Raw genomic sequence first — 13,364 nt, forward strand, 5'->3', positions numbered from 1 at the left:
CCGCGGCTGCCACCCGCGTCCTCCCTTTGCGAGCATCTACAGCGAAAGCTGGAAGCTCAGAACCTGGAGGGAATCCTGGACCCGCAACCTGACTCCGCTCGCCGCCGATTGGCCGGCGCCGCCAGGCCCGCCCCCGCGGCCGGGGCGGCCTTTTCCCCGGGCCCCGCCCCTCGGCCCTGGGAATCGCCGCCTGGCAGGCCGGTGCGCCTGCCAATCAGCCCGAGTGGCGGAGGCTCTCGGCTCGGAGCCCCGCCCCCTCCCCCCTAATTGATATTATTGGAGTGTGGAGCAAGCGGCCGGTCTGCAGTCGGAGACTTGCAGGCAGCAAACACGGTGCGAACGAACAGGAGGGGCGGGGGGAGAAAAAAAAATTAAAAAAAAAAAAAAAAAAAAAAAAAAAAAAAGGCAAGCAAGCAAGCAAGCTAAACGTGGAGCAGCCGGCCGGAGATCGAGCAGGGGAATTCGATGCGAAAAGCGCAATACAAAAGAACCCACTTCGGAGCAAACAGCATTTTTTTTTTTTTTTTTGAAAAAAGCTGCGACTCAACTGAAACCTAAAATAAAACCTGCTCATGCACCATGGTTTTTCAAACTCGGCACCCTTCGTGGATTATTTTATGCTACATCTGGCTGCTCCGCTTTGCACACACCGGGGAGGCGCAGGCTGCCAAGGAAGGTAAGGTGATGGGAAAGCAAAGTTTGTTCTGACTTATTTATTTAGCGGTCTACCTGCTCGGGCCGCCGGGTCCGCGGGGCTCGGGCGACCCTCCCCCGCCGGCTCCCCGCCCCCTCCCCGCTCCCGCGGCTCCCGCGGCTCCCGCGGCTCCCGGCGAGCTGGGCTGCTCCGAAGCGCCTTCGGCCCGGAGCCCGGAGCCCGGAGCCCGGGGCCCGGGGCCCGGGGCCCGGGGCCGCCCGCCCGACGGGAGCGGGCTTCGGGCGCGGGCAGTGCGGAGGGCGTGAGCAGCGGCGGGGGGCGGCGGGGCGGGGTGGGCTGCCGCGGGCATCACCCTCCCCGGCGGGCCGGTTCCCTCGGAGCGCGGGCGGGGCAGGTCTCCGCGCGGGCCCTCTCCTCCGCCGCCGCCTCCCCCCTCTCCTCCTCCTCTCGGTGTTCGCCTCCGGCGGGGCGAGCTGCGGCCGGAGTTGGTCGCGGCGGGGGAGCGAGCGCCGCGTCTCGAGTCCGGGCCAGCCCGCCGGCGCCCGAGCCCTCCCGGCGGGGCCGTGACTCGCGTGGGCCCCGAACGCTCGGGTGACTAATGGGGCGCTCCCTGCGTGGGAGGCGGCGGCGCGGGCCTGCGGTGGGCGCTCGGCCGCCGGCGCGGAACAATAACGCGGCGGCGGTGGAGGTGGAGGTGGAGGTGGAGGTGGAGGTGGAGGTGGAGGTGGAGGTGGAGCGAGCGAGCGAGCCGGGCGAGCCCCGATCAGCGCGCGCCGCGCGTGGGTCCCGGAGCCGCGGGGCTCGGCCGGCCCGGGAGGCGGGGGAGGGGGACGCGCGGGGGGGGGGGGCTGGGGCCGCGGAACCCACAACGAGGTGCCGCCCGGGCCACTTCAAGTCCCCCAGCAGCTGCCCGGCGGGCAGTTTTGTCCCGACTGGTCAGACCTTGCGGAGGACCCGGACCCTGAAGGCTGGTTCGGGATGGAGGGAGCCGGTTTCGTGTGCGCGGCCACACAACGCCTTAGTATACATGGTCATCATCATCATCATCATTGTTTCTTCTCCTTTGAACCACTGACAAGGTAAAATACCTTTCGGTGCCTGTAGTCGGAGCTGGGGAAAAATAAATCCTCTCAATGGAAAGGTCTTGCTTGTTGAGCAATGTCACCATCCCCATCACCCCCCGCCCCCCGCGCGCCCGGCTCCCCGCACCTTGCCTTCCAGACTGAACACCTAAGGTTGGTTTCCCGGGGTTTAGCAGCACAATACTGATGCTGAATTGTTCCCGGAGGCGGGAGGAACCTGCTATCAGATATAGGTCACGGTGGTGATGCGGGGCGGGGGTGGGTGGGAGGGGGGCTGCGATCCATACCGGTTCTCGCTTCAGGTTGCCCTGAAAACTTAGTGATTCAGTGCTGCTTTTTTTCTTTTCTTTTTTTTTTTTTTGCATTCCTTTCGTGCACCCCTCTTCTTTCACTCAAACCACACTCCCCCCAACCCAACGCCCTGTCCTACTTCTTGAGCCAGCCTGACCTTCTGACACTCCCTCCCCCCCCCCCCCACTCCCCGCGTTTCCACATCTGCAACCGGTGCTGACGCCGAACCCATTCAGAGAAATTTTCGGAGAAAAAGCACGACTCCGAGCTGTCGGTTAGGCGGTAGCGTGTGCACCGACGTCTGCCCGAAACACACAGCCCTCCACGCCAAAGTGCACGCTTTGCTCCTCGCATAGCGTTAGCGATTAGGAGCATTCGATCCCGGAGCCTTGCACCGACCGCTCCGCAAGAGCGGGACCCCCGGAAAAGTTTGCACCGCTGCGGCGGAGCGGGGCGCGCAGGCTCGCGCGGAGCCGGCAGGAGTCTGAGCTATAAACAACTGCGGCACTAGGGGGAGAGGCTCCCGCAGCCTGGACGCCTCGCTCGCTCGCTCGCTCGCTCTTCCCTGGCGCGTGCAGGATACGCGGAGAGGATTCTGGTTCTAGGAGGCTGAATTCTTTCAGTGCAGAAGTGAGATGCTTCAGAGGTGGGCGGGGGGGCGAGGTCCCGAGCCGCGGTTCCGGGGCGAGCGAGCGGGACCCGGGGCGCGCGCTGGGAAACGCCTCGCGCAGGTGCCGGCCAGGCCTCCCCGGGGCGGGGGCGGGGGCGGGGGGTGGGGGGCGCGGGCTGCACGGGGGAAGATGAGGGGGGGCCTCCTCCCTGCACTTTGCTCCCGCGCGTTCTCTCTCGGGAGGTCAGTTCTGGCTCCGGGGAGCGCGTGTCAAAGTCCGAGCCTGACGCTTGGAGGCGAAGTGCAGCTGCTGTTTCTCGTCTTCGTAAATGCCGCCGCCGCCGCCGCCGCTCCCTCCGAGGAGACGCTTCCCGAAAGCCTGTCGCCTCCTCCCGGCCCCTTCTGGAGCTTGGGCGCCACGGCCCCCCGGAGCGGCCGGGCCGGCGGGGGCGTGATGGATGCTCGGCGCGGCGGGCGCGCCCGTCTGGCAGCCCCGGCCCCGCCCCGCCCCGCCGGGGGCCCCGCCCCGCCCCGCCCCGGCCCCGCAGGCTCGGCAGCCGCGCGCCCCGCACCCTGCCCCGTAGCCCTTACCCCGCGCGGCGGGGCGCGGGGTCCCGAGGCCTCGGCCTGGGCGCCCCAAGCCCTGGGGGGCGCGGGGCTGCGCCTCGGTGGGCGTGGAGGTGGGGGAGCCCCGCGCGGGCAGGCAGAAGCGCGCGCCGAGAGCGGACGGCGGGAGCCCCGGCTGAGCGCCCCGGAGCTGCCCCGGCTGAGCGCCCCGGAGCTGCCCCGCCTGAGCGCCCCGGGGCTGCCCCGCCTGAGCGCCCCGGAGCTGCCCCGCCTGAGCGCCCCGGGGCTGCCCCTCCTGAGCGCCCCGGAGCTGCCCCGCCTGAGCGCCCCGGGGCCGCGTCCGCTTCGGCCTGTTTCCCCCTTTGCTGGTTCGGCGTCGCCCGCGCTCCGCGGCCCCTGCACCCGCCCCCCCCCCGGGCCGCGCGGAGGGTTGCAGGGCGGCAGTAAACAATCATCACGTCCCTCGTTTCACTCCAGAATGACCCGAAGGTCACCGGGGTTTAAAATCCACTTGTCTCCAGCCAGTGCAGGAGACAAAAATAATAGGAGTGATGATAAATCACCCCAAAAGGGGCCCAGATCCCACGTTGTTTCGTTGTGCTTCGTCTGTGTGGTTGAGGACGAAAACAAAATAAACTTCAAACATCCCTTTACATAAATTCACTAACCCGACGATTTAGCGGTGTTCCCAGGGCCAGATACAAGTTGGTGTTTTGAAAGTGTGTCCCCCCCCCCCACCCCGCCCCCTTATCAGCAAGTGCTTGTGACCGAGGTTTGTGCTTTCCTGGGCTTCCCAAGAGTCTTAAGTGTGAAACATCTTTGCAAAAAAAGTGTCCCTTTATCCATGTGTTTTCAGTTGCAGAGAATAACCTTGACTGGTGTGAAGGAGCTGAACACATAATCAATGCATTCCTTTGTTTTCTTAGCGTAACACATTTCCATTACCTTTTAAATACACTTTTTTTTTCCTCTAGTGATTATTTAAAAGTTCATATAAGCGTATATTTTGTTTAAACCCAGATTTTGACATCTTTGTTGAGGTTGATGTTAAGCATAATTACGAGATTGGACATACATCCACTATTATTTCTGGACAAATTGATCCATTTGTTAGAACGCTGTAGGGTCAGGAATATTTTTAAAGGATAAAAACTCTTAATCAGTTTGAGCACAGAGATTGCTTTAGGAGAGTAACTGTCTTAAAAAGCAATAAAGTGTATTGAATTGGAGGTATGATCTACATTAATGTATAACATTTGAATACGTTGTCTTATTACTATCCGGAACATTTGTTACATTTATATACATTTAAATGAATTATTTATGCTTTTTGATAGCATAAAAGTGGAATACAACCGTTTTTAAAAAATCAAGTCGGGAACAAAGTCAAGTCAGAGTTTAAATATATCATTTTGAGAATTAGCTAATGCTTTGAAATATTTGGAAATTTTAAAAAATAGAAATATTGAAAACAGATGTTTGACTAACCCAGAAATATATCTTGTAAAAAAAAATGGGCAATTTACTTTTCTCATGATGACATTGTCTGATAAAATTTTCTATTGTAGTCGTTTTGGCTTAAGAGAAGATACTGTATGGAAAAGTTTTTAAATAATAAACTTCAATTCTCAAAAGGTGCTAGGAGATACTTTTGGCACAATATTACAAATTAATGATTAGCCGAGGACTAATACAGAATTACATTTTGTTATGTTCATGTTGTTATATCTGACAAAATTTGGAGTGCTCAATGCTTTATAAAATTCTTTACAATATATAATTATATAGAATCAATATACCACGAATCTTTTTCTTATGTTACTTTCCTGCTATTTTTCAGCTTTTGAACTTATTTAATTAAAAAATATCAAAAATCATATGGTATTTTGACATCTTTTCTCCCTAAGAAAGGGGGATATACTTGTAGCAGGTGGGTATTCATTTCATCATTCATTTACATAGATAGCTGTTTACATATCTTAGATCATAAAGTGATAATTTTATAAAAATTGGATTCACATTAATAACTTTTACAGATATGTTTACATATTTCATGTAACATTTGGAACTAAAACTTTCTTTTTCAGTACTACTGCTGGATTCTAAAGCACAACAAACAGAGTTGGAATGGATTTCCTCTCCCCCCAATGGGGTAAGTGCTTCTCCTCATAGAAAAATCACCTTTTATTTTTGAAAGTAAGAAATACAACCTCCTCCCTTCCCCTATGGAATTATTCACATTCTTCTTATTTAAACTGTTTTAATTCCAAATGTCTCATTCAACATTTTGTTGTGTTATAATGAGACATTGAGTTCTTTGAGTTAAGAGAGGGTATACTTAGTACTTGGGGAAATGGATTTTAAAAAAGTCTCTATAACCATAATCTTTTGAGTTCTTATTGTGAGAGGAATCATACCTCAGTTTCCAGGCTATAAATGCTAACTAATTACAGGGAACAAACTCACTTAAACCTCTTTAGTTGCTTTATACTTCTTAGTATAATCACTAGGTAGGTTGTATGTAGTTCTTTAAAACAGTATGTGATATGTTTCCTCTTTTAAAAACAGTTTTAGCATCATTCAAAATACACTTTAAAAGGTAACTGAAAGTGCAGTATGCTCAATATTTTGGCATGGAATTTGCTGTAAAATATTATTTGGATTCTCCAAGTTTTTATCATGTGTTATCTGCTGTTGTTAATCAGAAACGATGGCAGGACATGTACATATTAAAAACCTACCATAATAGATATGAGTAAAAGCTGCCCAATAAAAATTTATGAAAATATAAGTAAAGATAATTCTGACCATTACATTTCACATGTCAGGAAAGGTATATCACTTACTTAAATGTAGTTCAATGTCTTTGACTTTAGGTCTTATTTTAATTGTGAGAGAGGGCACATACTTTATCCTTATGAAGAAAGGGGCTCTGAGAAAGGAGAGTGTATATCTCATTGTTACTTAAGTTGATCTTCCTTACAGTAAGAAGCATAAGTGAGGATATAAAAAGTATAACACATTTTGCAAAGAGAAGAAGGAAAGTCTGAAAGGGATTTTTTTTAGTATAAGAAGGGCATAAAATCAATATGTCACGAACTGGAAGTCAGTTTAATAATGCAAAATGTGAACAATGCAAGTCTGCTTAAAATATTGAGATTTTTTTTTATTCAATTAATATTTGAGATTGCTGAAGATCATATTGTAGTTATCTGTATAGGTCAGATTGAATTATGAAAAAATGACAAGTATTTTACAGATTAATAATAAAAAGTGTTCTGGGCTTAAGGTAAGAATGTCATACTTTTCTCGTAAGTGGAATAGTTTCCATGAGTAAAATAATACACATTTCAGGAAGACATTCACAATTAAAAAGAAACATCTTTCTTACCAGTGACAGATGTAGACTATTTTCTACCATCCGTCAATTAAAACAAATGGAGGTAGAGGATAGTTTTTATCTCTCTCTAAGGAGAAGTAAACTGATACAGGATTGTAGTGATTGTAGTATTTCATCAATGTAATCCGCAAAATGATAAATTATGACTGTCTATGTTATCTTTGACTCAAATGGGCATTTTTTATCAGTCCAAATATCTTAACAGTTAACCCTACATATTTGGAGGAATCAACAGATAATATTAGGAAATGTTGATCGCAGAATTTTTTTTATATATGAAATGGATTGACTTTCATGTGATTAAATATCTTGCAGGTAATAAAGTGTTATTAAGATAATGTTTCTAGAAAACATTTTTAGAAGTATACTATAAAAGCATAGTATCTGAATTAAGGCTTCTTTCCTAATGATGTCATTTCTAGAAATGATTGCAATCTCTTAGAAAAGTGAGATAATAAAACAAAAGTTGTGTTAAATGCATTTGTGTAGTCTCAGTATTTGTGATCTATACTATAGTTGTCTTGAAATTTTTCCCACAGGAATAAATTTTTTAAATAAAAATAAAAATTAACTGGGTTTCATAAGTAGTGAAATTGATTTTTCATACGTAAAACAAAGTAACACGACCGTTCTTGAAGTTAGAAAAAGGAAATCCTGAGATATGCCTTTATAATAATTAGCCTTGGATTCTTCAGGCTGGGGAATTGTTAAAAAGAGCACATTTTTCTTTAGAGCTTTTGATTTCTTGGTAGATATCATTATTAGTTTTACTTTTAATAATTTCGATCTAATTAAGAGACTAAAATCTACGCATCCAAATGGATGAATTTGGTTATATTTGGCTAAGTGCCATTCAGACAGATTATAACAAGCAGCTAACTGAGACAAAGGGAAATATGCACACCATTAACTAGTCACAAACTCAAGTTGTGTTGAATGAAACCTGCACATGATAAAGGGTTCTTTGCTGCATTTGAGGAATTTTGATATATATAATAAAATTGTAGCAAATATATAATGTCATACAAGAGATTTCTGAATGATAGTATTTTGCTAATTTGTCAGTTTTCTAAAAAACAATTTTAAAAGTAGATATTAATATTTTAAAGTATTTTAATAAATTGATTCTCTAATCAAGTTTTACAAATAAAACTCATTGCCACAGGCTTACTAGTTTATTTTCCTATCTGCTTTTCTTGAAACAATGGTTTAAATATTACATGCTGTATGATTTTTGAATTGAATACGAACATATTTTCATATTTGGCATTTTATTTTGGGGAAATGAATACAAGTGGATGATGATTTCACTATTAAGATAGCCTAAATATAAAGTGGGAAATTTTGTAATATGGGTAAGAAAGGACATAATCAACTGTTATTTTAGACTTCTAGGACTATTTTAGGTGAAATCAATTTATTTGCTAATGAGCAGTATAGATATTATTATACATGGCTTAATAGTCTTTTAATTGTTGCAAGTTCTGCTAAACTTATTATTTTCCCTTTTTATGAAAATATATGTTTGCTATAGTATATATTGCATCAGCATGTGAATGGACATTTTTAAACATGTGATATTTTTCCTGTCAAAAAGCTTATTACTGAAATATGATCCAGCATGCTGATTTGCCATGTACATTTGATTGTCTATTGAAAGCAATTTATTTATAAAGATGAATCATGCTTTTATAACTACTTATTTATAGTTTTGTGGCTTATGTACAGTATTATATATAACACTGCAATAAATAACGAACTCTGTAAAATGTTGCTCCCTTATATCTAATTTTGAAAAGATGGTAAAAGATTTCGCATTATGAATATCAACATGTTGTGGAATGCTTTTGCATTTCAGAGGACTCTTGGCATTTTCTTCCCTTGTTTTTTAGGTGCTCTAAGTTGAACATCAACACTTAAAATGTCAACTGAGTTATCAAAAATTCTGCCATGTGTCCATATGCATATGCATTAAATGGTAATTTAAGCGATGTGTTGTGCGCTTAGTCTATAAAAGTTATAATCTCAGTGGAGACTATAGACATAAGCAAACATGTAAAAAGAAACACTAATACACTAGCAAACAGACATTAAACAAAATGAAATATTTATTGTATGTGCAAACGATACAAGCAACCTGAATGATGTCCCGCTACCAGGATGAAGCTGAGCTAAGAGCCCTGTATTCTCAGGTGACAGTGTTGGCCACGGTAGGAATCTACCTAACTCCTTCAAAGATAATTATTTGTGCTACTAAAGGTTCCTCATGTACTTTCAAAATACAAATGTTTTTTATTTATTATTTATTCTTTGCTGATTGACTGATAGCCTTTTAAAAAAAATTTTACAGTGGGAAGAAATCAGTGGTTTGGATGAGAACTACACCCCAATACGAACGTACCAGGTGTGCCAGGTCATGGAACCCAACCAGAACAACTGGCTGCGGACTAACTGGATTTCGAAAGGCAACGCACAAAGGATTTTTGTAGAATTGAAATTTACCCTGAGGGATTGTAACAGTCTTCCTGGAGTCCTGGGAACTTGCAAGGAAACCTTTAATTTGTACTATTATGAAACAGACTACGACACTGGCAGGAATATAAGAGAAAATCTCTATGTAAAAATAGACACCATTGCTGCCGATGAAAGTTTTACCCAAGGTGACCTTGGTGAAAGAAAGATGAAGCTTAACACTGAGGTGAGAGAGATTGGACCTTTGTCCAAAAAGGGATTCTATCTTGCCTTTCAGGATGTAGGGGCTTGCATAGCTTTGGTTTCTGTCAAAGTATACTACAAGAAGTGCTGGTCCATTATTGAGAATTTAGCTATCTTTCCAGATACAGTGACTGGTTCAGAATTTTCCTCTTTAGTCGAGGTTCGAGGGACATGTGTCAGCAGTGCAGAGGAAGAGGCGGAAAACTCCCCCAGGATGCACTGCAGTGCAGAAGGAGAATGGTTAGTGCCCATTGGAAAGTGTATCTGCAAAGCAGGCTACCAGCAAAAAGGGGACACTTGTGAACGTAAGTAATATGTGCTATTAAAATTCCACTTTGCATTTTTTTCTGTTTCAATATCAGATATACTGAGTAATGATAGTTATTTTAACAAGCAAGTCTGTGCTACCCCAGCATTCCGATCCAGCCGATCTTAAGCGAAGTCACTGTTGAACTCTCAAAGTTTCTCCACAGTGATAACTGCATGAATGATATACAATGAATATTGGCAATAATGAGGTTTGCTACTAAGATTTAATTTGCCCTATGTTTGACCTAGAAGTTGACAGTTGCACCTTGGTCCACGAGATTAAGAAAGAAGAGTGAGCAGAGTGAGGTGTGATATTAATCAGGATTCAGTGATAGGGGATTCCTCCTATTGTGAAATCTGTATTCTCTGGACTTGTAAATCACACAAAAAAAGGAGATTTCAGGGGTCTGCTAACAAGAGCTCTCTGGACAGGGCACATTAAAATATATTTCTAAACTTTCAGAATTTTCTTAATAACTACTAAAACTTTGGTACAAAAATCATCAAATTCCACTTGATAAATCTCTGAGGTTACTTCTGCCAAAGCCATCTTTCTTTTCTGCACTAAATAATAAAATGAATGCTTTTCTGATAAGTCATGTTATCGTGGACCACCTTTTTTGTGGAAGTGGGCCAAAGCAAAGCTTTAGTTATTCTAATACATCAGTTGGACATTCCCTATGTTTTAAAACAATAAGAGCATACGAATTAGTGAAACTTTTCCTTTATTTGGCAAAACAGGATTTTTTTCTTATATAGTATTTTGTAGTCATTATAATTGCCCAGTATTTTTCTATTTAAAACTATGTCACATCGACCTTCAAAATTGATAGATATTTTTCTATTTGTGGATATCCCAAAATATTCTATAATAAGGTTATATTATTTATATATGATTTAATTTATAAGTTATAGAACAAAATACATTCCCAAAATAACTTTTATATACTCTTTGTACTTCAAAGCCAGCAACATAGTTTAAATAATTGCAAATCCTAATTTAGAGGGGACTGGAGCTAACAGTAGTAACTTACTATTTGGAAATACTCTTCCATCTGCTTTGTATATACTAGTTTATTTAATGAGGTAGATTTCATTATCATATATGTTTTATAGGACAAAAATATTGGCACTATCAAGGGTAAACTGCTTGCTTGTCGTTACTTTAGGAAATAATATCTGTCTTAGCTTAGAATCAAATTCAGGGCATTCTGATTCCCGAGCTTGGGCTTTTAGCTACAATATTGACCTGGTTTCTGCACAAAGCAAAGAGAATCCTGGCAAATACTCTGAACTGAACTCACATGTCTTGGTCTTATTAATTTGGTAAATGAAACATTACTTTCTCATAAAATTCTCTTTCTAACAGAATAGTTAAAGAAAAAAATGGTCTTAAAAAATATTTAGGGATGCCTGGGTGGCTCCGTGGTTGAGTGTCTGCCTTCAGCTCAGGGCGTGATCCTAGAGTCTGGGAATCGAGTCCCACATCAGGCTGCATGGAGCCTGCTTCTCTCTCTGCCTATGTCTCTGCCTCTCTCTGTGTGTGTGTGTGTCTCTCAGGAATAAATAAATGAAATCTTAAAAAAATATTTAGATCTGTGTTGCCCAACATGGTAACTAGGAGCCACCCACACATGGCTCTTAGGGTCTAAAAATTGGCTATTCTAAATTGAGATGTACTATAAGTAAAATTTGCTAACTGAATTTCAGTGGCTTAGTAGGAAAAAAAAAAGAATGTGACATATCATTAATAATATTTATACTGCTTACATGTTGAAAGAATCATACTTTAGATAGACCGGGTTAAATAAATTATAATATTAAAATTAATTTTAATTGTTTCTTTTCTTTTCTTTTCTTTTTTTTTGTTTCTTTTCTTTTTAATGTGGGTTTTAGAAATTTAAAAATTACTTACATACTTCTATATTATATTGTCCAATATATAAGTTGTAAGTCAGGTAAATTGTTTATCACATAACTTTCTTAATTATATATATATATATATTGGACAATATATTGGACAATATATTACATTGTCCAACCAAATAGTTAAATAAACTATATAGATAGAGTAACAGAGCAAATATACTTTTCTATCCTGATTGAAGAGTTAAATACTTCATGTGGAGTGGATGGCTGCTAGCATGTAAAGTACTGAGGAACCAGCACTCAATTATGATCCATGCTATAACTAATGTTGTGAAGTGAACTCTGGGCAAAACAAACAGATGCTATAGGTTCAGGTTCTATAGGCCAGTTTAGCAACTTCCTTTGACACCCCTGTGAAGGAGTACAACCTGTCCTACCCAACTGTCGTCTTACCCTATCCCTTATGCTGGTAGAATTTCTTATTGAGTAGATCACCCTGCAGGTTCCATATATGTGGAAATGAAAAACTATTGAAAATTTATCAGTACTCGTAGGTGGAATCCTATACCACTTATTTCCTATATGTTGAAATCTTCTTAGTGAACTAATCAATTCAATGAAAGGCAATATTCTTATTGACTGAAAGTTAACAACAATTACTTATAATAAGAAAATTTAAGAAAAAACTATTACACGATAGCTGAAAAAACAGCCAGTTTGAATAGTATGTTGGTTTTTGATTGATGTGAAAGTGGAATTTAAACTTTCGCACTATTAAAAATGGGAAACATAGTAGATAAAGCGAGAATATATATAAAAATGCCCAAATAAATCTGTCTAAGAAAAGTCTAGGAAATAACGTTAAAAGTTCCTCGTGCCCTTTTAAGGCTTAAAGATTTTTAAAGAAAATTATTGTATTTTTTTATTATTTTGTGTAATTTAATCTAAATGATTTTTGCATTTATTAAAAACAAACAGGAACTATTTGATTTTTATACTTACAAATATAGAACTTAGTAAGAAAAACAGTCTTTAACTACAATAGAGACATTTACCGTGAAGAAAACACTCTCAATTTCTTCCAAATCAGCAAAATAATCTCATTAAATGCGGTACTATTAAAATTATCCACATTTATTTATTTCAGTTTCAAGAATTGGGACCACATTTGTGTACCAAAATCATTGTTACCTGCAAACCACACTCAGGTAGTTAAAAATAAAGTACAATGACTTCTCTGTCATATGCATTAACCCTGCATTGAAGTAGATGGAATTAACTATTAAAAAGAGTTTGTTAAAAAAAAAAAAAAAACTGTAATTAGTCAAGATGCCTCCTTTATGGTTCAACTTGAAAGAGTATGTGTGCACTGTTATAAGTCAAGTAAATTGTTTATCACATAACTTTCTTAAATTTTAACCTTGGTGATGTTGACAAAGGAATTAAAGACCTTATACTTAACTCTGGCACTATGTTCATTTGCAAAAACACTTCCCTCCTTGGCATAATTCCAGTGCATTGCTGTGAGAGTACTTGCCTCTGGAATCAATCCAGGCCTGCCTTTATAGTATTTCTCCTGTTTCCTTTCAATGATCCTGTTAAGAGTTTGAAAACAAATTCCAGTCCCATATTGAGGAAAACTGAAGTGTTTGGGAGAGGATGCTAGTGAGTCTCTAGCCAAATGAGGGTGGTTAGCCACTTAAAGGCAAGTTTATCAAGGCACTTTGTAGAGAGGAAGTTCTATGGTGATATTTCTTAGAGTATAATTTGAAATATGAATAAGTGTGAAAACTGATCACAGTTTTGATTAATTGATATGAGCTTTTTTTTCTTCATGATTTTGAAAAAATTACTCAATTTTGAGAG

At 42.3% G+C, this 13,364-nt stretch overlaps 1 protein-coding gene across 5 annotated transcripts in view; it reads left to right on the forward strand.

Moving 5' to 3' along the window:
• Positions 1–235: 235 nt before the first annotated feature.
• Positions 236–13,364, forward strand: part of EPHA7 (EPH receptor A7) — a 170,104-nt gene continuing 156,975 nt past the window's right edge. For 3 of the 5 annotated variants that reach the window (XM_041769615.1, XM_041769630.1, XM_041769641.1), the window contains exons 1-3: positions 237–676; positions 5,293–5,357; positions 8,956–9,625. In XM_041769615.1, the coding sequence (XP_041625549.1) occupies positions 580–676; positions 5,293–5,357; positions 8,956–9,625 (832 nt within the window). In that variant the 5' untranslated portion in view covers positions 237–579. Of the gene's footprint in view, positions 677–5,292; positions 5,358–8,955; positions 9,626–13,364 lie in introns of all 5 variants that reach the window. The other 2 variants (XM_041769621.1, XM_041769634.1) reach the window with 1 other exon arrangement.

Source organism: Vulpes lagopus, chromosome 1 (assembly GCF_018345385.1).
Source record: "Vulpes lagopus strain Blue_001 chromosome 1, ASM1834538v1, whole genome shotgun sequence".
Taxonomy (NCBI): Eukaryota; Metazoa; Chordata; class Mammalia; order Carnivora; family Canidae; genus Vulpes; species Vulpes lagopus.